At 47.0% G+C, this 25,141-nt stretch overlaps 2 protein-coding genes across 2 annotated transcripts in view; both read right to left on the bottom strand.

The window, feature by feature from the left end:
• Positions 1 to 756: 756 nt before the first annotated feature.
• Positions 757 to 4,225, bottom strand: RPS17 (ribosomal protein S17). The gene is made up of 5 exons (XM_060003615.1): positions 4,095 to 4,225; positions 3,657 to 3,808; positions 2,972 to 3,077; positions 2,432 to 2,497; positions 757 to 884 (listed from the first exon to the last, which is right to left on the bottom strand). The coding sequence occupies exons 1-5, from the start codon at positions 4,095 to 4,097 to the stop codon at positions 804 to 806; spliced, it is 408 nt and encodes a 135-aa protein (XP_059859598.1). The 5' UTR covers positions 4,098 to 4,225; the 3' UTR covers positions 757 to 803.
• Positions 4,226 to 6,062: 1,837 nt separating this feature from the next.
• CPEB1 (cytoplasmic polyadenylation element binding protein 1) overlaps positions 6,063 to 25,141 on the bottom strand; it is a 100,463-nt gene continuing 81,384 nt past the window's right edge. The window contains exons 4-12 of the mRNA XM_060003614.1: positions 20,360 to 20,586; positions 18,304 to 18,556; positions 15,817 to 15,930; positions 15,412 to 15,501; positions 14,392 to 14,528; positions 11,023 to 11,221; positions 9,632 to 9,726; positions 8,948 to 9,028; positions 6,063 to 7,519 (exon numbers count right to left, since the gene is read on the bottom strand). Of these exons, the coding sequence (XP_059859597.1) occupies positions 7,409 to 7,519; positions 8,948 to 9,028; positions 9,632 to 9,726; positions 11,023 to 11,221; positions 14,392 to 14,528; positions 15,412 to 15,501; positions 15,817 to 15,930; positions 18,304 to 18,556; positions 20,360 to 20,586 (1,307 nt within the window). The 3' untranslated portion in view covers positions 6,063 to 7,408. The remainder of the gene's footprint in view (positions 7,520 to 8,947; positions 9,029 to 9,631; positions 9,727 to 11,022; positions 11,222 to 14,391; positions 14,529 to 15,411; positions 15,502 to 15,816; positions 15,931 to 18,303; positions 18,557 to 20,359; positions 20,587 to 25,141) is intronic.

The following is a 25,141-nucleotide window of genomic DNA, read 5'->3' as shown; positions in this document are numbered from 1 at the left end:
GATCAATGGAGAGCCAGACTGACCTAGGTCCTGCCACTACCTTGCAGAGATCTTGACATGCACATGTACACAAACAGGCCCAGCTCAGCCCAGGACAGTCAAGCAGAGGAGCCTGTGCTGCAAGCTGTCCTCCCACTGCTCAGCAGGGACCAGCCCAACCCAGCACTCTCCACAACAGAGATGGACCCACAGCCTCAGCAGCTCCCCAAGCTCAGATCCACCCACCTGGGATCCACCCACTGAGCTCAGCCTCCCTTGAACTGACACATCACCTTGTGTTTCACTGATCCTCCCCGACGCATCCATTCACACTCATTCAATCTCCTATGCTCCAGGTACTGGCCTCCACACCCATCCTATCTCCCACCCACAGAAAGCCCAACCCTCACACACATGAGGAGCGTTACCCTTTCAAGACCGGCAGGTTCATTAACCCAAACTGCATGTACTCGGAGGAGGCTGAAGCAGGGCCTACAGGGTGAGGAGGGAAAAGCATCTCCTGACTTTTGTCTGAAGCCAGAGTGCGTGCTCAGGGCCTGGGAGGACCAAGAAGGGTAGAGCTGGCAACCAAAGAAGTGATGCAGGTGTCCAGGCTCAGGCCTCCTAACACATCCATAATCTGTATGGGCGCTGCCCATAGGCCACTTACAGATGCGTCACACTGCAGACCGCTCTTCTTCAGGATACATCTCCCTTGAGAAAGAATTCCTGCCCTTAGCTCCACCGGCACCCAACCCCACAGATGACACAGGCACGGTTGTTGTCCGAGGTTTATTGAAAATATTACAGCACAGCAGAAAGATTCAAACAGCTCCACGTGGTGTTTTGAAATTCATCCCAACTGTAGGCTGAGTGACCTGCAGGTTGGACAGACTGCCAAAGTCCTGGAACAATAAAAAGGGGCTTAGTGTGGCTGTACTGGTGAGATCTGTGTCCAGAGCCCCGGCACCACCATTAGGCTATGCTTCTGTCAGCCTCCACAACCTTGGGGTCAGATTGGTGGGACCCTGCAGAAAACCAAGAGAGCCTTCTCCTCCCCACCCCAGAGCAATAAAACTCTGTAGGGGGCCTACCTGCGATCTGAAAGATCCTCCACAGTCAGCCATGAAGGAGCTGTCCTGTGCACTTTAAGACATTTGACAGCATTCCTGGACTCTATCCACTAATGTCTGCTAGTATCCCCCAGTTGTGACAACCAAAAATGTGTCCAGATATTACCAAATGTTCCCTGTGGGGTGCAAAATCTGTCCCTTTGAGAATCACTACTCTAAGGCATATACAGTGCCACTTCATTTCCAAGACCAGCCCTCAGGTAGGAGGCATCACTTATGCAATCAACATTTGTGAAGGGCCTGGGTAGAATAGTGGTAGGACAAGGTCAGGGCCTTCCTTTAAGGTGGCTCAATCTAAGTGCAAAGAACCCAAGAGCACGTGTATAGCTGATTCACTTTGTTATAAAGCAGAAACTAACACACCACTATAAAGCAATTATACTCCAATAAAGATGTTAAAAAAAAAAAAAGAACCCAAGGGCCCACCATATAACCAGAATTCCTCATTTTATCCTCAAAAACCAATTTTACAGTTGAAATTAAAAAGATGCATTCCAGAGTAGTATTTCAGCACAAAACGATCTGTAGCAGGCGTTGGCTGTACTGGTTATGTTTTTCTGAGACCAGGTGGTAGTATATGGGTGTTCACTCTATTCATTATCTTTCTGAACGTCTTAAGACGTTTCATAATCATAAAAAGGAAAAATAAAGTTGCTCTAAATCACCAACTGCCTCCTGGACTTTGAAGCTCATGCTTTCACCAAACTACTGAAATACTAAGATATGTCACAGAAGAGACACTTATCAGATTGTATTAAAGATAGCTGAACTACCCAAGTAGTGCCCAGTTAGCAACTGGAAATGAGACCACAGCTCATTTGAGTGATTAGCATACAGATATAGAAGTAAGGAGGCAGACTGAAAAGAGAACTAAGGATGGAACCAAGGGGGTAAATGTGAGAAGCCAGCCACAAAATCGAGAACAGAAGGAACTGAGAGAAGGGGTGTTCTGGAAGTCCTGGAAGAACAGCCACTGGATTTGGGAGTTATCCTCGTGTGGAGAGCAAACTGAACCTTCACTAACTAGCTAAACCCACTTTGGAGGCAGTCTAGGTTAGTGGTTAGAAGGGTGGATGGATTCCCATCCCTGCCACCTACTCACCTTGAAATTACCATTTCATCATCTATAAAATGTAAATAACAGGATGTGCCTCATGGGACACACTGAGGAAAAGGAAAACGCCATACAGAAACATTGAGATTACTTGATATATTTTAAAGACTCAGTAAGTGTTACCTAGAAGTATTACCCACAGTAGAAAGCTACTGATGGATGGTGACCAGGGAAGCCCTACTTTAGGAATTCAGCAAACACTTACCAAGAGCTTCAGCATTTCCTTAGTGTCAGGATCTACTTCAATGATTTCCTGATCCAGGGCTGAGACCTGTAAGGAACAAGGCAGGCCCCAAATAGCAATGAGTTATCTCTCACCTTCCCTGCCTTTTCTCTAAGACTCTTAAATGAGGAACCAAAAAAGGGGGTGGGGGACGGGGATGGGTGGCATAGAGAGGATACAGTAGGATCCCACGAATCCAGTATTTAGAAAACCTTAAGATTGGGTTTATACTGCAGAAATACTATGCTAGGGCAAATAATCAAACCAGAAGACATAAGTCACCAAACAAACATCATTAAAAGGCTCTCATGTATAAAACAGAATGGACTTACATCATCCCAACAGGGCAGAACAGAACCTAACATACAGGCAAGTAAACTATAGGCACCTACAGCTGGTCAAAGGGTATATGAAGACTCAGCTGAGGTCCCTTTGAAAACCAGGTACCTGAAACGGTTCTCAGGGACCTGCTTTATCTTTCAGGATGAACAAGAGATCCAGAATAAGACCCAGAAAGTTTACCTCAGGCACGTAATTATCTCTCCTCTCTCTCTCCTCCTCCTGCAGCTTGATGGAGATACCTCTCACTGGGCCTCTCTGAATCCGCTTCATCAGATGTGTGACATAGCTACAAAGAACAAATGCCCAAGAACACACATTGGCTCCCACTGGTACCCAGAACGTCTGGATGTGTATTTTAGTTCTCTTCCCGCAGTGAGAAGGGAGAGGATTCACCTTGGGGGCCCTGACTCTGAACCTCCTACATACGCAAAACCTCCACACGCAGCTCCACTTACCTAGGCATGCCTGTCCCTTTGGTGTCGCACATCCCCTCTATTCAAATTCGCTTTCAAAGCTATCAAGTACTCCCAACAAACCTTCACGACCCCTCCTCCCAACCTTCATTTCCTTTACTTCGAATTCCAGTGTACATAAGTTAGCATTAAATCGAATACACCCTTACTTAACGTTAGTCTTCCAGAGGTCGACTGTGGCTAACCTCGTCCAAGCGCCCCCGCCAGTCAAACCGCCAAATACAACGCGAACATAAGACAACCCCACCAAGAAACCCGGCAAAGGCACACCTCCAGCGCTCTTCTCGGAGCAGCGGGAGACTAGTGCTAACCCAGCTCCCACGACCCACCCGCGGGGCCACGACTCTCCGTCTCCCAGCAGGCCCTGGAGGCCGAGCGCCGGCTGAACTCACCCTGCGATCTTGTTGCGGAGCTTCTTGCTGGGAATGATGGCGATCTCCTCGCACACGCGCTTGTTGGTGTGAAAGTCGTTGCCCAGCCGCGTGTAATACTTCTCAATGATGACCCGGGCCGCCTTCTTCACGGTTTTGGTGCGAACGCGGCCCTGCAAGTGGTGAACACAGGGTCACTCGCGACTCAGGAACCCCCTCCGGGGAACAGCACGGCGTCACGCCCTAACCGGAGCGGGGTTCGTGGGCTAGGTCTGAGCCCAGGAGGGGGAGAAGGCCGGCCGGGCAGTGCTGGAGCGCGGCGTCAACGCGGAAGCCAGCGGCCCACGGAGGCTTCGGCCTCACAGGGTACTGCGCCCCTCCTCGCGGGCTGGGGGCCGTGCAAAGCGGCGGATGGAGGACGATTGTGGGGGGCACCAGATTGGAAACAAAAACACCTACCATGTCGGCGGGTCCTTGGTAAAAGAGGAAACAGGAAGCACGAGAGGCCTATAAAGCGCAGGCCAGAAAGCCGCTTCCGCCTAGTCTGAAATGCGCTGAGCCGACTGTAAGCGCGACACAGCGACCCCTAGAGGGGCGGGGCGGAATGGAACGGAAGTATGGCCAATTGCCATCCAGTGGGCGTAGCGAGTGGCTGACCCGCCCCGCCCCGCCCCAACTAGGGTGGTCTTACGCAGGTTCCTCTAGACCCTTCTTCAGTGGTTAGGTCGCCCATTAAAGTGCCCTAGACTAAGAGCGGCGGCGTATCTCTCCCACACATGATGCGGAGAGGGATGAAGGCTTAAGAGCCATCAGGAAGGCGGGAGCGCGGAAAAGTGAGGAAGTAGGGGATGGCGCCGTGCACAGGATCCCCACCCAATCCATGGGTCACAGACTTGTGTCTAGCCTGGTGGAGACACAGGTACAACTGGGAAAGAATTATCTCACTTCTTCCGAGTCTTTGCTCAAACGTCACCTTATCAGAGGAACTTTCCCTCCAATTTATACAAAGTAACACTGCTATCCTTTTATCATTTTTTTAGCATTGCTAGCCTTTTAAAGTTGCTCTAGTATTTCTTAGCACGTCACAGTGACTTGTCTCAATTTTCTCAGCTAAGGATGAGTTCCATGGCAGTATTTGCCTTGAACAGTGCCCGGCACAAAGCAAGTTCTCAAATGTTTAAGTGAAGGGCCCAGTTCACCCGTAGCGCTCCCAGCTGAGGCACTCTCTCCAACCACCACCGTCATAAGGCTGTTCCTGCTGTACCCATCCGCAAACCAGGTCCTTCTGAGGCCACCAGCACAGGCTACCCCTGGTAGCCTCATTAGCCTCGGGAGTGCCCTGCTCCTTATCTCCAACTTGGCTTAAGTGGGTTCCAAGTCCCCGCCTGACTTAAAGAAAGACTGGGCTGCCCAGTTTGGATGAGTTAAGGGGCACCAGGCTGTGCTTCATCCCCCAACTCAACTCCTGGTCACCTTGGACAGTCCAGTCAGTCTCTGAACTGACTGAGAATGGAAGGCTGAAGGACAGGAAGCCCTTGCCCTGAAAGTAGCACCTGGACAAAAGAGGGACCAAAGGGGAGAAGAGATGACTCTCTGAATAGGATAGGACAGGACAGACCAGGACACCAAAAGGGAGAGTCAGACTCTCCTTCAAGAGAGATGCAGTTTACTTTACCTGCACACTTCAAACTATGCTGCTGCCATCAGGCCTCAAGGGAAAGATGAGGCCTCTCATTCTTGGCTGAAGGGACTCCCCACCCCCTAAGATAGTGACTTCTTGCACCTCTCACAGAACGGATGCTTCAGTGTGCAGGGGTCCCTCCACCGCAGACTAAAATGGAATCTTCCAAAGATCACTCCAGCAGCTGGGCCCAGGAACAACCTACCTGAAAAAATCATCAGCAGACCCTTTCAAAAATCCTGGCATCCCGCCTGTGAGAAAGAGTCCAGATGATAGTCCTGAAGAACAGCAAAAATTTACTCCCACTCAGTGAAGAACTGGGTCAGCACAGCTGACTCCAAGAGATAGGAAGCCTCCCAAGAAGAAAAATCAGCTCTGAGGCTTACAGGAGAAGCTGAGAACAAGTGGCTCGTGCCGACCTCTGGGGAGCTATGCCTCCAGTTCCTCCAAGCTGAGTCTAGGATTATGAAAAGAGGAGCCCCAAGAAGTTCATCTGTGAGGGCTTTTTACATACCTAGACTAGAGGTACCCACTTAACTAGAGAGGCACCTCCGAGGTGCATTTGACCACGGAAGTGACCAAGAAGGACTTACAGGGGCAAGTCCCCACATGGCCCCACTATCAACCTGGGCTGGAATCTCATCACAGAAGATCCAAGGAAATGTGGGTTTTTACTCTGGAATCTTGGTGTCCCACTGCCCCCTTTTTCCCACAGCTCAGACACAGAGACAAAACCAGAACTCTGCTGCAACGTGTTTATTATGTGCCAAAAAAACTACACCACAGCTTACTCCACACATCTGTAGGAGAGTGCAGTCTTGCCTGCATATACTACAATGAGGTAGAGACTTCACACACAGCTTCACAAAACCCACAGAGTAGCTGGGATATGCAACAATGCAACGTCAGCTCAGCAGGAGGGAGGAGGGGGGGGTTATGACACTGGTTCTTTGGCACACAGCTTCCCAAAGAGGGGCAAGTCGTTTTTTTTTTAAAAAAAAAAAAAAAAAAAGAAAAGAAAAAGTCAAGTTTTCAAATTCCAGTAGCATTTCAGTCAACTGCAACTGTTGCTTCATACATTTCTCAAATGAAAGAAATAAGGGAAGGGTACTTGTCCCCTCTGAGAGAAAGGGCTCCTGTGAGCCTTCATCTGCCCCCACCAAAAAGCAGCCCTTTTTAGCTCAGTTACAAAAGAAAAAAGTCCTGTGACTTTGTGATTAAAAACTTCTATCAACCCTCCCCCCCCCAAGTAAGTGCAACTTAAGAAGGTGCAATAAACCATTTAAAACTATATACAGCAGCCACTCAAACACCGTTTATCCGGTCCAGTTTCAAATCCAAAAAAATTTTTTTTTCTTGGTTGCAAATGCCTTGATTTGCAACTCTGAGAAACAGTGACCAGCAGTCCCCAGACACAAATTTGCTATAATGTTAAAAGCTGCCAGGAAAGAAAAAAAAATCTCTTGTTCCAAACGACTTAAAAACTGTTTTAAGGAGTGTAAAAAGGAACCGGTAAAAACCCTCGAGCGTAAAATATGAAATATGATTTTGGTTTAAATGAAGAGCAAAGTCTCCTTGTTGTTTACAGTAAAAAACACCAGCTGAACACTCAGTTTATGCCGTTCAGGTGGGGGTTAAATAAATGGAAAGGCACTGTATGGCAACTGCAAGAATGAAACCAATGAGACCTGCACATCATCACCATCAGTATTGCAAGGAATGTAAAAAAGCGCTTTTAATAAATAAACCTAGATGTAGGCATCGTGTCAATACCTTCTGGACACGTAGTTCTTTTTTGCTTTTTCATCGGCAAAATGAGGAACTAAAATCTGGGAAAACTACAGAGTCGCTTGGAGGGTGAGCCTAAGGGTCCTTGCCCTGGTACACCCCCTGAAAACAAAATCCGACAAAACTCATTGTGCATTAATTAGTGCAGAAACAAAGACAGATTCAGCAAGTGCAAAGGTGACTACGATTTTCCCTTGTCCTCGGGAAGCCAGCTCCCTGGTGGCCAGTGGCAGCAGGGTGGTGCAGGCTACTGCCTGACCTGCCAGCCTCAGGCGCCACAGGCCACTGGGCAAGGCCAGCTCCTCTAGCTGGAATCTCGGTTCTTCTGGTTCCGCATCAGGGGGCTGTGATGGCGCAGGCCCTCCATGCTGTGCCGCCAGTGCCAGCAGCTCCGGCAGAAGTACTTGAAGCACACCTGGGTGGAGCGGAGAAAAACAAGAGAGAAGCCAGGCCTGTGTCAGCACCAGCCAGGGGGGCAGCTGCATGAGCTGCCTGCTCTGCCCAAGAGCAAGTGGGGGATTCCTGATGGCCTCTGTGGGGTTAGAAGAGATGGTCCTGGGGATCCCTCTCATCCCCAACAGAGGCCTGACCAAACCACGGCAAATCCACTGCCTGTTTCTATGGGTGCCCAGACTTAATCCAGCATGCTGGGCTCCTATTGTGTAGAGACTGTGCCAGCTTCCCTCATCTCCTCTTAGCACCACAGCTGCTCTTCCAGTCCCCTGCCCTTCCCACCTCCTATGGAGCAGCTGTAGCACACGCCTGCTAACATGGGAGAACATTTAAAGACAGTGACTCCAGATCCTAATGCCGGGCAGCACGGCTCCCTCGTCACACTAAGTGAGGAGAGGTCACTGGGCACTACCTCAGTCCCAGGCCCACACTCCCGCTGGCTGTGTAAGCCCGGGCAAGCCACTAAACTTCTGAGCCATTATCCAAAAATGGGGATCATCTGTGGAAGATACACACACACAAAAGCCTGCTAGAAGAGGCTATTCAGAGATACACTTATTCTCCGGCTTTACCCAGCAACCCAAACTCACTTCATATCCTCATTTTGCAGCCTCAGTTTAACTACTGTCTACCCAGAGACTCCAAACCTGAGTGACAGCACCACTGCAAAAATAACTAAGTATGGATGCACTGCTAGTATTCGAACACATCCCAAACTTGTCTTGTTGCCAGCAACACTGGCACTACTTGGAAACCTGTCAGAAACAAGGCATCTCAGGCCACACTCCAAACCTACTGAATCAGAACCTGCATTTACACAAGATCCTTAGGTGATGCGTATATACGTTAGACTATGAGAAGCACTGCCCAAATACATCCAGATCTGTGCTCCACCACCCAGAAACACTCAACAAAAACTGCCATGCTGCTTTCTGCCTGCTTCTGACAACTGGGTACAAACCAAGTACAAATATCAAAACAGTCCAGAGGTTCAGAAGTAAAAAAAGCAAGCTTCCATGCATAGGGGAAAATCCATCTAGAAGGCCTTAGACTTAGAACAACAGTGCCTGGCTCATAGGTACTGCTGACCACGCCCAGCAGGTTCCTATCATCCTCAAAAATCACCATTACCAATAGTGCCACACTGAAAACCAACATCCCAGGCAAGGAGAAGGCCAAAGTATCAAGACTCAACGAGCTTTCCCAACAGTTTTGGGTCAAGTGTGTCTCTGGTCTAATCATCAACAAACATTACTGCTGCCTCTTCTATGCTCTTAAGACAACCGCAAGGCACCTGAGAACTCCAACATTCCCTGTGACAAATGAGACATGACAATCTTTAACTGAAGGCGGGGATTTTATAAACATCTCAAGTGCCCAGGGGACTCACCTGATCTCGACAGAAAAAAGGACCAGGCTGAGAACTGCAGATATGACACAGAGAATCTTCTAAGTAGGGGTCAATCTGAACCTGCACAAAGCAAAACAGGATAATGAAGTGGTTGCTTCTCACCAGGAGGCCAAATGGGCCAGAAGAGAAGGGCATGTCATGGGCCATCCATATGAATACAGGGGGCTTCCTGTTTTAAGGGGGGCCCAGAGAGAACTACAGGCAGAGAGTACAGAGATCCTTGATGGCAGGTGCCCAAACTGCAGAAGCTGCCAGGCTGGCTCTACAAAGTGTGTGCAACCACACACACTACTGCCTGGTCTTCTCGGCAAACCGGACCATGGCACTCTATCATCCAGCAACAAGTAAGCAATCAGAAAATGCAGGTCAGGCTGGAGAATAGAAGTCAGGCTGCCTTGCAAAGCTGGCCAAATAACACAGCAGAGGAAGGCACCCCACATGTTGAGGAGGCTCAACAGTCCCAAGCTCCCATCCCCCGAGTGGACCAAGACCAGGCCCCTCCCAAACCCAAACCTCACCTCAAGTGTGTCCTCAGAAGCTTGGCTCATTCCCCAAAGCATATCCAGCACAGGGACAGCTTCCGTCTCAGGCCTGCCCTGGGTAGTGGCTGGCCCAGACCCCTCTCAGATGGCCCAGAGTGAGGGTACAGACCAGCCCACTCACCTTCTTGGTGAACTTGGTGGTTTTGATCTCCACAAAAGCAGCACTGACTGCTTTCAGGTAACTACGTTGGTTATTGAAAGTCACGCGACCAGACCCTAGGAAAAACAGGAAAACTTACCTTCCAGCCAAATTCTCCCGAACACCACTTGTCAACGCTCAGGAAACCCTGTTCCTAGATCAGTGCTGTGCTGTCCAATAGAAATATAGTATGGGCTACTTATGTAATTTTAAGTTTTCTAGTAGCCGCATTTAATGAATGTAGTGGAATGAAGAAGAAAAATGTAGTGGAATTAATTTGAATTAATTTTCTTTACCCCAATATATCCAAAATATTATCATTTCAACATGTGGCATTAGGCACACTTCAAGCACTCAGAGTCACATTCAGCTGGTGGCACTGTATCAGACAGTGTAGCTGTAGACCATGATGGCACAACCCCGTCAGGAATGGGGGGAGGACTTGCTGACCACAAGGAGGAGGGAAGAGACGCCTCCGTGTAAGCAGATGCACAGGCACGGTTACAAGGGTTCAGAGTGGAAAGCAAGATGCAGATAGAACACCTCTCTGAAGGCAGGCCCAGCAGTCAAGGCCCTCCTGGCCTGGAGGTACTCCAGAGCCCAGCAGGGGAGCCAGAAGCAGCCTCATCCTGCCAAGTGCCGCCTCTGCCCCTGCAGCCTCTGAAGTCCCTGTTCTCAATCTGCGGTGCGGCACTGAAAGGCACAAGATGCTCCTTCCTGACCAGATTCTGTGTGGGTGGGCAGACGAAGAAGCATGTGGGAAGGTGGATTAGCCATGTGTTGATCAGGAAGCTGAGGCTCTGCTCCACCTCCAAACCCCACCACTAAGATTATTCTACCACGACTGGGAAACTGCCCTCCTTTCCCAGTGGGGCTGACCAAAACCCAGTGGTTAGGCCCCCAGACTCCCCTACACTAGGACAGCATAGGCCATGACCATACTCTGTTGGCTGAGTCACCCAGAGTCTTCCTTCAGCCTCACGTGGTCTCTGACCCTAGACAAGGCCGCTTTTCAAGGCCTCTTAACAAAGGAAACCAAGCAAGTTCAGGAAAGTCCTGGCCTTTTAATGAAATATTACCTGTTGTCTGTCTCAGACTGGTTTGGCTGTTAACTCTGAGCTTCCAACCAAAGTTCCCGTTTCATTTTCACCTCCTATCAATTTTTCTCCCCTTCAAGGGAAGTGGTGGGAGAGGGATGGGTACAGAGGGGTCAGTACTGGTGGCTTGTCTAGAGAAAGATGCTATACTGCTGGTATATGCTGAGCTGCAGGTCTGAGTCAGGTCTCCCCCTCCACTCCCATAGGGAAGTATCACAATCTTGGTCTACATCCCAGGGGCCACCCAGCTTTCCCACACAGAAGTGGGACACTTACCAATGGGATACTTGTGCTTATCTGTGTCAATCCCAGCATACACCACACCACCAAATAGGTCGTTCAGAATGGCTGCCAGGGCCTCGGCATTCAGCATCCCGTGCAGAGCACCAACAAATACCGTCCTGCTGGGGTCAAGTCTCTGAGATGGGCTCTGAACAAAGTTGCTGTCGGCCAAGACCCAGGGGATCACTTGTACCTAAAAACCACGCAAAGGTATATCAGCCCTGGTAGGGAGCCAGAAAAAGGCTCTCGTATGGAGAGGCACATGCTCTGGAGATGCTAAGCTGAGCCCCATACAGTCCCAGGCACACAGGTACTCGGCAAGCCACCCTCACCCCAACACAACTAGACTTGAATTTTACTGAGTCCGTGAGTCCAAAATGGTTTTTTAAAAAAAATGGTAGAGTGGTAGTCTACCCATTCTGAAGAGTAAGCAAAATAGTCCCAAACTGTCATACCCAGGAACCTAGCACTGTTACAACCTTCAACCATGTGGTTCCAACAAAGGACCATGGACACTGATGAACAGACAGCATGGTCTAGAGTCCTTGGGACAGGAAGGATTCACAGAGAACGACAGGAAAGGAGCTTGAAGGACAGAGGGTAGGGTTGCTGAAGGTATCTGTGTGAGATGGTTACTGGCCCAATGTACTCACTAGAGGGCTTGTGACAGGAGCAGTGGGAGTAACTGGAGAGAGGTAGTGTGAAAAGTCACACACAGGAAAACACTGAGGTTCTGCAGGGCAGAGTGACACTAGGGCAGGAACTGACCATGTCCTCTGCTTCCAAATCCTGAGCCTAGAACAAAATCTGGCATAGCAGACAGAAGGCTCCAGAATGAAGTGAGTTGACAGATGATCAGTAAGTATTTTTGGAAGATTAATCTGTGAAGATTTTTTTAAAAAAAAAAAAAAAAGGTCTCAAAGCAGGAAGAGACCTGAGGCGTAAAGCAGCAAGGAGGCAGAACAGTAGTTCACAGGACAGCTGAAGAAGACCTGGAGAAGGCTGGTGGTACTGGGCAAAGAACAGGCCAAGATCAAGAAGATTCTTCAACAGGAGAATCTGCAGAATTCAGACTGCCTGGGCATGGTGGGAAAACAAGAATCAGGTCTGATGGGTTCTAGACCTAGATAACCTTGAGATGAGAGAGCCTGGGAGAAGTTACCAGGGGGAGCCAATTTCATTGGAAGATGCAAAAGCCCATCTTGCTTTTTCCATTACCATGGGAAAGTATCACAATCTTGGTTCACATCCCAACAGCCACCACGCTTTCCAAGCTTTCTTAAAAGTAGGAGTTTATAATTATAGGACATGCCAAAGAAAGGCCCCACAGGAAGGTGGGGCTCAAGTAGGACATGAGACTAGAGAGGTGAGTGTGGTCTAAAGGTAAGAGCAGAGCCACACAAGTGAGTAACTTGTCTGACATGGGGAAGAAGAGAGGGGGGAATCAAATACCTACTACTCTGGTGTGGAGGGGGAAACACAAAGGAAATAGAGGGTCAGAGAGAGATGAGAACCAGAGCTGCCTACAGCCCATGCATCAAAGAAAGCTATTCAAACACTGTGCGATGCGGTGACGAGGGACTAGGAGCAGGAAGGTGTCTGCAGGGCACTGAGGAGGGTGAGGGCCTGTGGTGCTGCAATGGCAGCCTCTCACTGTGAAAGCAGGGGATAGGGAAGAAGGAGCATGTTGTTAAGTCCCAGAGCATAAGTTGTGATAACTACATAAGCTCCACACAGCAAGAAAGAAGGCAGGGAAACTGTGGGGCACCGTGCGCAGCCAGAGGACAAAATCAATGTGAACTAACACCAGGAAACATCGTAGAACAAAGAGCCAACTTTGTCACATGCATCATTTATTTTAAATCCAATGTGACTATCTCAATAAAACAGGCATTTTCTCTATTACTCTACAGATTTTAGTAGACTTTACTTTCTAGAGCAGCTTCCAGTTCACAGCAAAACTGAGCTGAAAATGTGGGGTTCCTATATAACCGCCCCCCGCCTCCATACACGAACAGCCTCCCCCACTCTCAACACCCCTCACAGGACTGGCACACCTGCTGCAATCAGGAAACCTACGCTGACACGTCAGTATTGTCCAAAATCCATGGTTTACATTAGGGTTCACACTTGGGGTTTGTTTTACCACTGTAACTCTATGGGTTTTTGGCAAATGTATAATGGCATGTATCTACCATTACAGTATCACAGAGAGTATCTTCACCATCCTCAAAATCCTCTGTGCTTTGCCTATTCATCCCCTCTACCCTCATAACCCCTGGCAACTGCTAATCTTCTTACTAAAAGAGGCATTTCAATTTTCCATTTTATAGATGAGGAAATGAAGTTTCATGATATTAAATATCTCATCCAATATCACAAAAGTAATGTACTCTGGAACCAAATTTTAAAAAATAACACTGATTCCGGAGTTCAAAACTTCCTTTGACAAGTGGTTCTCAAACACCACCCACTAGCACCAATGGGGAACTTGGTTAAAGTGGAGATTCTTTTTTTTTTTCTTTTTTTTGGCGGTATGCGGGCCTCTCACTGTTGTGGCCTCTCCCGTTGCGGAGCACAGGCTCCGGACGCACAGGCTCAGCAGCCATGGCTCACGGGTCCAGCCACTCCTTGGCATGTGGGATCTTTCCGGACCGGGGCACGAACCCCAATGCGTCCCCTGCATTGGCAGGCAGATTCTCAACCACTGCACCACCAGGGAAGTCCTAAAGTGGAGATTCTTAAACTCCACCCAAACTGACTTAGTAAGCCTGAGATAGGGTCCAAGAATATGCAACGAGGCTCCCAGGCAGGATGGCTCTATGCTAGAGACTCACGATGCTGAGGCTGATACCAGAGACGGCCTAAGGAGAGAGAACCAGATGGAGGAAACTAGATAGTAATAAAGCCCTGAATGGCAGTGAAGAAGTCATCCATGGATGTGGGCTTAAGAGGGGTCTACGCACCACAGATTAGGAGGTGAGAAGGCACATCCTGAGAGCAGGACTAGGGAGAAACAACTGTAGATTTTCAGTTAAGTCCAAGCAGAGAAAGCTGCTAATTTCAATTTCATTTCTAAGACAAGAGGTCTGGGACAGAAGCACTGGCTAGAATAGGAGGAGATCTGGGAGACAGTTTGATTTCCATGGGCAGAAGCACATACATACCATTACGGCCCAAAGGTGCGGGGTGGGGGGTTAATGCAGCTGAGAGTGTTCTGTTGTATTCAACGTGGGGCAAGAAGAGCAGCCCTCTTGCCTCAGTAGGGATACTTGTCTGCAGCCTGTGTATCCACCCACCCCATGAAATCCACTGCCTCATATGCCAATCACCCGATCCAGAAAGGACGCTGTGCCAACTCACCTCCTTGCAGCGCATCCTCCGGCTGGACATCTTGAAGTAATATTCACTCAGGCCATCTGGGCTCAGCGGGTCATGAGAGCAAGCCTGAAGCAAGGCCCGGACAGACTTCTCTAGTTCGAAGACCAGATATACATACCCTATATCCAATGGAAGGAGAAACTGCATTAACATCCCTCAGGTGGCTAACTCTTCAGCCTTGGTTTTGCGGCAGGGAGTTTCTTCCGAGAAAGATGCCTTATGGGTGAGACACGTTTTTGTCCTACTCCTGAAAGTCTTGTTGAATGGAAGCATTTGCTATGCTGGACAACCAGGCCAACGGAGGGAGAAGCACACCATCTCCCACCCTAGTAAGGGAAGGGATTGGCAAAGTAGGACAGAGGATCCTATCATTACCACATAGCTCTTTATCCCACAACACAAAGCATGTTCAGGTCAGCAAGCCTGGCTTTCCTGGGGGCAGGAGCGATGACAGGTCTGGGGCCAGGGGATGGAGGTATTCCTTTAAAAGCCTAGTTAGACCACTGGCTCAGTTCATCGGAACACTTTCAGTGAAGATGGGGCAGAGTGAAAATAGCACTTGCTCCTTTCTACAGGGAAGGGATCTCATTTCAGACCAGTGAGAAATCAGATGCTTGGTCCTCATTCCTGCTAACTCCAAAGGGAGCTCAGAATTAGGTCAGGCAACAACGTAACTGGGAAGGAAAGGAAAGCTTTTCAAACGCCTCATTTTGAGAGGTCAGGAACGGCTGGGGTTCAGGTTTGGAGGGAAGTGCACAAGGCCGTTTCACAGGGAGCTCCAACCGCAGTGTGAGTTTGGACAGATGGAACATTGGCTCAGAAGAAACAGAAGGATGTGTGAGGTTGAGGAGGAGTGCCGAGAGCTGAAAGTTCTGTGCTGTGGAGTGCCCAAACCTTGTTATCATCATGCAGCTGTGACACCCCAGCGTCCCTCAGTGCAATTACATACTAAGGAGGGAAAAAAAGCTCCTACCATGTCTTTATTACCTTTAGGCATATTACCTTTGGGAGGACACCGGGGGTGCTTGCCATCCTTACCAGGCCACTCCACACTCAAAGAGCCAAAAACACGGAAGGTGTTAACCAATCCAGCTGCAAAGAGATGAAAAGAATGACAGAAACTGAGACACCATCCTCCCGAGGAAGGCACAGGGCCACTAGTATTCTCTTGGGCTCATCCTCCTTGACAGACAACTCAGAATTGACCTTTGGTCTCAGGTGACAACTGTATGCAACAGACACAGAAGCACTGTAGGAGTCTATGAAGTGCACCTTTCCCATCACAGTTGCTCCTGTAATACCCTGTGCCCAGGCAGAGGTTCAGTTCTTGGCCTCAAGTCCAAGTTTCTTGTTCCTGAAAGACATGCCCCACCTTCAACACTTGAAGCAGAAGGTCTCAGGGCTCACCTTCCGTAATATCCCAAGGGACACCTCCTAGGAACACCTTGCAAGAGTAGATGGGGTTCTTGTAGTTCCGGGGAGGAAGCTGGCCACTCCAGGTACAGGTGGCTTCATTCACAGCTTTGGCAGAAGACAAAGAGAAACAGGAGTCAAAGAATTAACAAAGTCACTGCCCTTCTCTGTGGTGAACTTTTATCCAGGAAGGAGGAGAGAGGCCACAGTCCTAGTCTGGCTGCCTGGGACAACATCCGTGACTACTCTGAAAAGCAAGAAAACTTACACCTCACAAAACCAGTCAGCCCAGTATGATAACCCTAATTCACTAGTTCTGTCTCCACTAAAACTGAGAGGAATAGCAAACCAGATGTGTAGGGTAAAAATGATCACAACTCAAGCTATTTTCATACATATAACATATAACCAGAAAGCAGTTTTATCTAGTCATTGCTTGCAATACTAATTAATTTAAATTTGTAATTATAGGCACACCTCAGAGATACTGCATGGTTTTGTTCCAAATCACCACAATAAAATATTGCAATAAAGCTAGTCACACAAATCTTCTGGTTTTCCAGTGCATATAAAAGTTACATTTACACTATACTGTAGTCTATTAAGTGTGCAATAGCATTATGCCTAAAAAAAACAATGTACCTACCTTAATTTAAAAATACTTTATGGCTAAAAATCGCTAACCATCATCTGACAACACAGGGTTGCCACAAACCTCCAATTTGTATATAAAAAAACCAAAATGCAGTATCAATAGATTGGGAGTTTGGGACTGACATGTACACATTGCTATATTTAAAACAGATAACCAACAAGGACCTACTGTATAGCACAGGGGACTCTGCTCAATATTCTGTAATAACCTAAATGGGAAAAGAATTTGAAAAAGAATAGATACATGTGCATGTATAACGGAATCACTTTGCTGTACACCTGAAACTAATACAACATTGTAAATCAACTACACTCCAAAATAAAATAAAAATTTTTTTAAAAATGCAGTGAAGTGCATTTGTGAAGTGCAATAAAGTGAAGCTCAATAAAACAAGGTATGCCTGTACTTGAAAGTAAACAGGGCAATTTTTCATACAACATCCTAAATGCTTACTGGTCCAAATGGACCTTCTCCCCAAATGTTCAAATAAGGAACATTATACTGTTTCCCTGAACTCATCACTCACAGAAGTTAGGACATTGCCAATAAAAACCAGCACCAGCAACCCAAGATAAGAATGTCACAACTGTTCCAAGTCAGAACAATTCCCCATCATTTCCAAAGCTATCGTTATGGTACCTAAAGAGACACCACCGGGCCTTCTATCGTATCGGTCTTTAATCCTGTCCCCACTCAGTCCGTGCCCTTCCAGATCAGAGACTGACCTTAGTGGGAACTGGCTAGTCCTCGCCTATTTTACTCTCCTCCTCCAGCACTGGAGCAGACAGTTAATGAAATGAACCACCATTTTCATTCAGGACAATAACATGGAAGGTCATTCTCTAAAAGGCATAGGCCCAATGTGTTGCTACAGCAAGAAATTAGGCACCATCAGCAATATTTTGCAAACAAAAACAGAAGTCGATATAATGGCCTCATCCAAAAGCACAGTAAAGTCATTTCACAGGAAAACAATGGCAACAGAGAAAGTACAAACACAGATTGCCGAAACCATTAAAATAGGGCAGGAGCACTGCTAGGGAGAATGAGATCAGGTCTAGCTCTGTGAGTAGAAAGACAGACATATTGAAACCTATGGAAACAAAGGGAATGGAGAAACTGAACATTCATTTAATCAATTCCAGAACCTTACAATAGTGGTCAGTGAGCATCTCCCTGAAGCACTAGTGAACAATGACATATACAGCTCATTTGCTTCCGAGTACTGGTATAAGATGAACAGATTTAATAATGGATTTTAAGGTAACTTAAACGACAGAATCTAAGGGTTCCTGAGAGACCAGTACACCTGGGGACATCCCTTACCTTGGAGGTTGACAAATGGACCACCCCCCCCCCCCCCCAGTGCATCCCTGTGTATACCAATCAGACAGCCCTGGGGAAGAAAGCTCCAGCGTGGGTTGTGCGTGACATGTCTTTGAATTAGAAAGGGGGAGGGAGACAAAATTCTAGGCACCATTTCCAGGGTTTCTCTTGAACACATGCACCTGTGAAAAGAATCAAAAGCGAGAGCAGTGCACAATCTCCACAGAAGAGCAGAAGTCAGAGATGGATCCGACCCCTAATAGGCACAACCCAGTGTGCCAGATTATCTATTGTTCCTCTCTGCTCAGCCTCAAAAAGGTTACCGAGTGTGTCCGCATTAGCACTCACTCCTCAGAATAGACCACTCTGTGCAGAAGCAGACGTCACCATGCAGTCAAGTCCTCTTGTGGACAGTTCCCCAGTCTGTGAACTAAGGTCACTTTTATTCACTGCCCGAGAATGAGGCCCCAGGCCCCCAGCAGGCCCACAGCCACACTCACCTGCAGCTTGCCTGTGTAGCCTGGCCTCTCTCTCTATGCTGAAGGGGTCTTTGGGGGCTTCAAGGAGGTCCCAGGACGGCCACACAGAAGCTCCTGGCCATCTCTTTGATGCGCTGGTTGGGGAGGGCGTGACTGCAGCCAGAGCAGCTTGCTCTTGGTCCAGCCGGGACCCAACCCCCATCTTTAAAGGGTCTCTGGGACCACCCCCCGTCAGAGACAGGAAGGGCAGGGGAGGAGAAATTCGGAGGCTTGACTAGGGAAGAAAAAAGGAAGATAGGTTTTTAAAGGACAGTTGTTACAAAAGTAATAATCACACTATAGAAATTATGAAAAATACCAATATTTGATATATTTTCGTTTAGACTTTCTTCCTATCTTAAGATTAGCTGTCCTTATACCATAATTTAAACAAATTCTTTTCTCCCCAGTTCAGTCTTTTTCTCCACGTTGCCAGTCTTCATAACCATTTTTAATTAATTTATGATATTCTATTTCGGGAACAAGCTACACTCCACTGACCTATTCCCCCTACTGTTAAACATTTAGATACTTTGCAAGTTTTCAGGATTATAAATAAAAGCTTTAAACTTTATTTAAAAAACATTTAAATAAAACGTAGCTTCTTCATATTTTGTGTGTTCTCTGGTCAGATTCCTAGACGTAGAATGCCAAAATGCTTTCTATGAAGGTTCTGTGTTCTATTAGAAATATATGAGAACACAAGTTTCTAAAAACAACAAGCTTGTGTCAAGGCTCTAAATTCTACTAATTTAAGTGGGTAGAAATGATACCACATTATCAAAAAATAAACTAAAATAATCACTCAATAGAATATTTCCTGTAAGTTCAAATACTGCCTCTATTTCCTCTTCTGTGACTTGTCTGTTCATACCCCTTCATCAATTAACCTTTGGGGTGGGAATCAGAGAAAAGTTCTTTAAACGAAATCCCAAAACATTAAAGCTGGTTATGAGGCAAATTTCCAAGACTAAGGCCCATATAAAGTAATGAAAAGAATTATAAAAAAAAAAATATATATATATATATATATATATATATATATATATATATATATATATATATATAAGCATCCCATCTAATCCCATTTTATAGGGGAATAAAAACTGCAGCCCAGAGAATCAAAGGAGCCCTGCTTGTAGTTACCTTTCTGGAAACACATCCTGAACAGATAAAACCAGGGAGTAGTGGGGACACCAATGCCAGCTTTCATATCCTAGGACAGACTGGCGGGAGGCAAGGTGGGCCCTAAGAGGTCATGTTATGAATGGGACGTGGCAACAACCAGCGTTGCCAGTCTTGGATACGGAAGAGAAGGGGGAAGGAAAATAGCCATTATATTCATTGAACAGTCAGCTCAGTGGCTTTGGTAGTAGAGAAGAAGGCTCAGAAGGCACCTTAAATTGAATTTTACTTTAGGATGATTTCTCCCTGCCATTCCTATATATTTACTTCTAATATCCCCTATTCCTCATCTATCGTAATCCACTTTCCAACTCCCTTTAGCACGAGTGCCACACATGTCACACGTGGCTGTAGATGCAGAGCAGGAGATGCAAAGATTAACTCTGAGACATTATTTCATGGATTCGTCATGGCCTCTGAAAAAGAGCTGGAGTCAGATCTGGATTAAAACCCTAGACCCACTGATGACTAACTTGTGATTCTTAAAATCATCAGTTAAAATATTTGAGGTATCATACATAAAGGTACATAAATGATATTGTTTAAAGGCTAAGAAAACACCCATGGAGGTCAAGAAACAGAACACTGCCAGGACTCCCATATTTATTTTTGAAACTAACTTTCCCAAGGGCTCTTGGAGCAACCTGTAGAGTCCTCAGGTCAGGTCCCGAAATGTACTGCTCAATGCACATAATGGGTATACGAGGCACCCTCTATTCTGTCGAGGATGGAAAGCTCTATACATGTCTCCACACCTCCCATCATGCCACCTCGCGGCCTGCATTCTAGTGGGCATGCATCCCACCTCCAGCTCACGTGCTCTCCCCACGCCACTCTGCAGCAAGTTACATACAATCAAATCTGAGAGATGATCTGATCCAGAGCTGAAGCCACTGGTGTCTGAGTCAGAGGGGCTGCTAGAACGGGAGTCCAGGATGGGCCGGGTGTCCAGGCGGGATCCTCTAACGGAGGGTGCTGGAAACTTGTCCACCAAGTCAGATCCAAGGGGGTCCAGAGGCAGGAAGCTCAAGGGGGGTTTCCCCAGGACACTGCCCAATGGATTGTGGAGCATGCTCAATACTAGGAAGAGAGAAAAAAAAAGGGAGGAAATAAAAAGGAAGTCTCATGCCCTCTTAGTTTTCTTTCCAGCCAAGAGCCCTTGCCTTTCCCTCCCACAGCCACCCAGCAAGATGGACCAAGCCACGACCACCGAAAGCATGACAGAGCCGCAGTTAAGAGTGTAACGAGCAGACAGACACCCAGGGTCCATGAGCGGAAGGGACAGGATGGCATTCTGAAGACCCAAGTTCCTGCTGCAACAGAAGCAGCAAAACTCCTGCTCTCTGCCACCCAGGCTTGCGGGTCAGGGCCAGCATCTGGGAACCTGTACCACTGGGGACCCTGGTCACAACTGCTATTAATGTCTGGACACACATGCCCGTGTTGCCATAGGAGATGCCTTCAGCACAATTAGGAAGCCCAAACCATACTCCTTCCTTACTATGTTTATTAGAGGAACTCCCACCTTTCTAACACTGCATAGCTAAAATACAGAACTTCATGGCACATCCCAGAAGTCTGGTAGAGCATGACATACCACCTCATCTAAGAGATTCCTTTATGCAAAATTCTAGCATATGCAGATTCTCTTCTATGCACCCTTGGACTTCACACATTTAGGATGGAAGCAGAGTGATGCTGTGGTTAAGCCGGCTCTGGCTTATGACAATCTTGGGGTGAAACCCTGGGTCTGATGCACCTTTATATGGCTGCGTGCTCGGGGAAGCTCTCTGAGTCTCCATTTTCTCATGGCATCTTGGGTGGAATACCAACTATTTCATAACATTGTCAGGAGGGTTCAATAATTAAGACAGCAGATGGAGTGCTCAGCACAGCAGTACCCAGTGCACAATATTTAAATATTAAACATCAAAAAAGAGTGAAGCAGAGGCCAGGAAAGATAGGGGGGGTAAAGAGGACGGCAAGGGAGAGCAGCATTTTCCCACACTTGGCCTTGGGGAAATAAGGAATCCAAAGCAAAGCAAAACACCCTTTTATCCATGAGGAGGGGGTGGAAGAGGGCTTTGGCCATGGAGCTATGGTGGCACCAAAGCTAGGTAAGAAAGAAGCCATGTTAATCTGATTTTGTTTTTTCATCTGGAGAAAGGGGAAAACATCCCCCTCAAAAAGGCTGTGAGGTGAAACCAAAATAATGCGTTTACATATGAAAGTGCTCAATAAACGGTGGCTGTGACTGGCCCTACCTCATAATTACTCACCAGTACCTGAGTGAGACACAGGTCACCAAAGCTGGTTTTCTTTCAGGGTCCAAGTCAGCCTGAAAGTCAGCCTGAATGTCTGGCTGGGGCTGTGGTGAGCCTCCTGAGGCAGGAATAAACCTCTCTAAGCATGAAATCAAAGTGAAAGCATTCTTTCAGGGTATTCATGACAGAGGGTATGTGCAAGATCAGACCAACCTGCCCTCCGTTGGCCAACCACCTCCCTCTCAGCTCAAAATAAGGTAGGTGTATCAATTTTTTTTTTTTAATGCAGGGAATAGTGTGGATGTGTTTATTTTATTGTGTTTATTTATCCTTGATTTTTAAAGAAACTGTCCTACTGTTCTCCAAAGTAGATGTACCATTTTACCCTCCCACCAGCACTGATGAATTTCAGTCCCTCCACATGCTGGCCAACACTCAGTAGGGTTGGTTTTTTAAATCTAGCCAGTCTAACATGTATGTGTGCTGGGGAGGGGGGAGCTTTACCATCTTCAGCAAGGAGTTTATTACTTAGTTTATGACTTCCTTTCTTAAGGAAACATTCTTTTAAAACTAGGACTTTCAAAGCAGTTTCCCAAGCACAGGCACTGAATATGCACAGGTATGCTGAAACTAAGTGTCCCTCAACGCTTAGATTCTGACACCCATCAGAAATACTTTTGTCAAATTTCTCAAATATTCCTGACAAACCCCTACCCTCAATGAAACACCGAGCCCAAGCCCCTGGAATTCACGCCCTGAGAGGGCAGGAGATGTGAAGATTTATTCCAGGCTCCTACTTGGTGCTGCAAGACATGTCAAAAAAAAAAAAGCACTGTGAAAACTAACATATCACATGTATTGGTCTTAAAAGTGGTACCATTGCCCTAAGAGGGCCTCACCTTTCTTCACATTTTACGGAAACAAGGTTAGAGCGGTGAATGATGAGGTAACAATCACATCATAGAGAGCTTCGAAAACCAAATTAGGGTGTTTAGATTTTATCCCGAAGGTAAGTGGGAGATACTGGGGAGCTACCATGGGGACAGCCAAGGAGGCTGAGCAGGGACACTGGGGAGGACAGTGCCGGTACCCAGTGCCCGGCTGGGACTGAGTATTAAATCACACTTGGGTGACTCTCTCCAGCAGCATCGGGAACCTGGGTGGACACTGCACCCATACAGGGCTGCGGGTTTTTCCCAAAGAGGGTGTGAAGGAGGAAATGAGACAACAGGGTTGATGGTCCCAGCAACAGAGATGAAGAAGGGGTCATGCATTACAGGTGAAAGACAGGAGAGAGTCAAGATGCTGGAAGCAAATGGAGAAGCAGCAATGGCCATGTGCTGACAGCTACCAGAGGAGGGGAGGGGCAGACAGGAGAAACAGGAAGAGGGGAACAGTGAAGTCCAAAGTCCTGAGGACGGTGCGGCCCAGGGTGTGCGACCACAGGTGGTTGAGGTGGACTGTGTGGAGGCTAAAATACTGGATAGGTCATTCACGTGGACGTTAAAGGGACCCACAGTGACAAGTGGGCCTGGGGTTAAAACAAACCAAAAACACATATTGAGATCTTCAGAAAAGGGAAAGGACTGGGGAATTGGTAAGAAGAACAAAAAGAATGACCCTGAGGTAGATAAGGCTGGGAGAACATGCAGCCTCCACTTGAGAAAGTGACATCCTGAAGGAAAAAACCTTCAGCGGAGGCAGAAGTTGGCAGGAGCGTTCGCCAGAGACAAACAAGATAAAGGGCAGTTTGTTAATCCTAGGAAGGGTGGCACAGCAGAGCTCCAAGAGTTGTCAGGGAAACACAGCATTAAGCAGGATGCAGAAAAACGCTCAAGGAGATGGCTGGCCCAAAGGACTTGTGTCAGGGGGGCATCAAGGAGGATAAATATGGGCCACAGTAACCACGTCTTTACCCAAGATTTTAAAATAGTGTATTTGAAAGAGTCAAAAAGCAATTATGGGTGCCAGTGTAGACCACCTTTCTCATTTACAACAACCTGTATTCATGACTGTGTTGATACATCTGTTCTAGCACCCACAAATCCATCTACCTCAACTACTAACCTACAATTTTTTTTTGACATGCCCACAAAGGTATATCTTGAGGCTTTGTCAAATTCCTGTGTCAAAGCTAGCGATTATGTCTGTAACGCTCCTCTAATCTGATAATAAGCCTGTCTAAAAAGAAAATGGCATGACAACCCACAATGGCCACTAATGAACTCCACTTCCTTAAGTGCTCAGAGTTCATGGTCAATCATCTGTTCTCCAGTCTGGAACAGGTGCAGTCAAGCTCCGACCATTCACTAATAGCAGCTTCCACATGCTGCACATCTAGTATATGCCAGATACTGTGTCAGAAGCACTTTAGGTAAATAATCTTCCCTGCATCCTTCTTAGGATATTATTACCTAATATGGGTATTATTACCCCATCTTAACAAAAGGAAACCAAGGCTTAAAGGGCAAGTGTTTGTAGTGAGTCTGTCAGCTAATTAGTGACAGAGTGGGACCCAATTCTTTCTGATTCCTTGCTTTATCCTTTTTAACACACCATTCCCTATTTTTTTTTTTTTTTTTTTTTTTAATACTCAGGACTTTACATCTTCTTGTCTTCATGTTCTTGACACCTCTCTTTTGTTCAAATTCCTGTAAGACCATCAACTACAGACAAGCCATCTTGGGTTCCAGAGGTCAATACCTTGGGATCTAAATCATCCAGGTCTTAAAACTTCTCTAGGACCTTGCTGCTCCAGCAACTCATTAAAAATGTATCTTGGGCCCCACTCCAGACCTACTGAATCAGAACCTGCATTTTAACAAGATCCCCAGGAGATTTGTGTGTACATTGAAGTCTGAGAGGCACTAATCTAGAAAAATCTGAGGCTTGCTACTTCAAGCTTCTAATCAGTCCCCTTACCACACCCCAGAACCTTTCGTATGTAATTATTTCCTTGACTTAAAAAACTGTAGGTTATTCAAATACAGCTCTTACAGCACGATGGCAACTAATACAGAGGAGGAAAAAAGAACCCAAGGTGGCTATGTAGGACATTTCCCAAAGAGTCGGATCTCTGAAACATGCCCCCAACGCCCCCCGACCCCCACCGGCGTGGGGAGGGGGTGCTGGAGGAGAGGAGAGAGGGAAAGAGACCTAACCAGGAAAAATAATTAATATTAAAAAAATTGGCATGGGCTGTGGTAATAATTTCAGGAAAAGTGACAGCCAGAAAGAAGCTGAACATTGTGAAAAACATTCAAGACAAGAACTCTGTAAGCTTATATCAAGCAAATACAAAGAGAGCGTGGGCCTACTGCTTGAGGCAGACAACTGCTAAGAGACAAAGGAGAGAAAAGTGCTATTAAGGA

Source organism: Delphinus delphis, chromosome 2 (genome assembly GCF_949987515.2).
Source record: "Delphinus delphis chromosome 2, mDelDel1.2, whole genome shotgun sequence".
Taxonomy (NCBI): domain Eukaryota; kingdom Metazoa; phylum Chordata; class Mammalia; order Artiodactyla; family Delphinidae; genus Delphinus; species Delphinus delphis.
This window is presented reverse-complemented; position numbering and strand designations above follow the sequence as displayed.

Bases quoted from the DNA above. Each gene is read 5' to 3' on its own strand.
- RPS17 (XM_060003615.1), bottom strand. The intron at 2,498-2,971 runs GTAAACTTTCTG...TGTTCCTTACAG, and splicing joins GAGATAATTACGTGCCTGAG to GTCTCAGCCCTGGATCAGGA. The intron at 885-2,431 runs GTAAGTGTTTGC...TTATTGTTCCAG, and splicing joins AGGAAATGCTGAAGCTCTTG to GACTTTGGCAGTCTGTCCAA.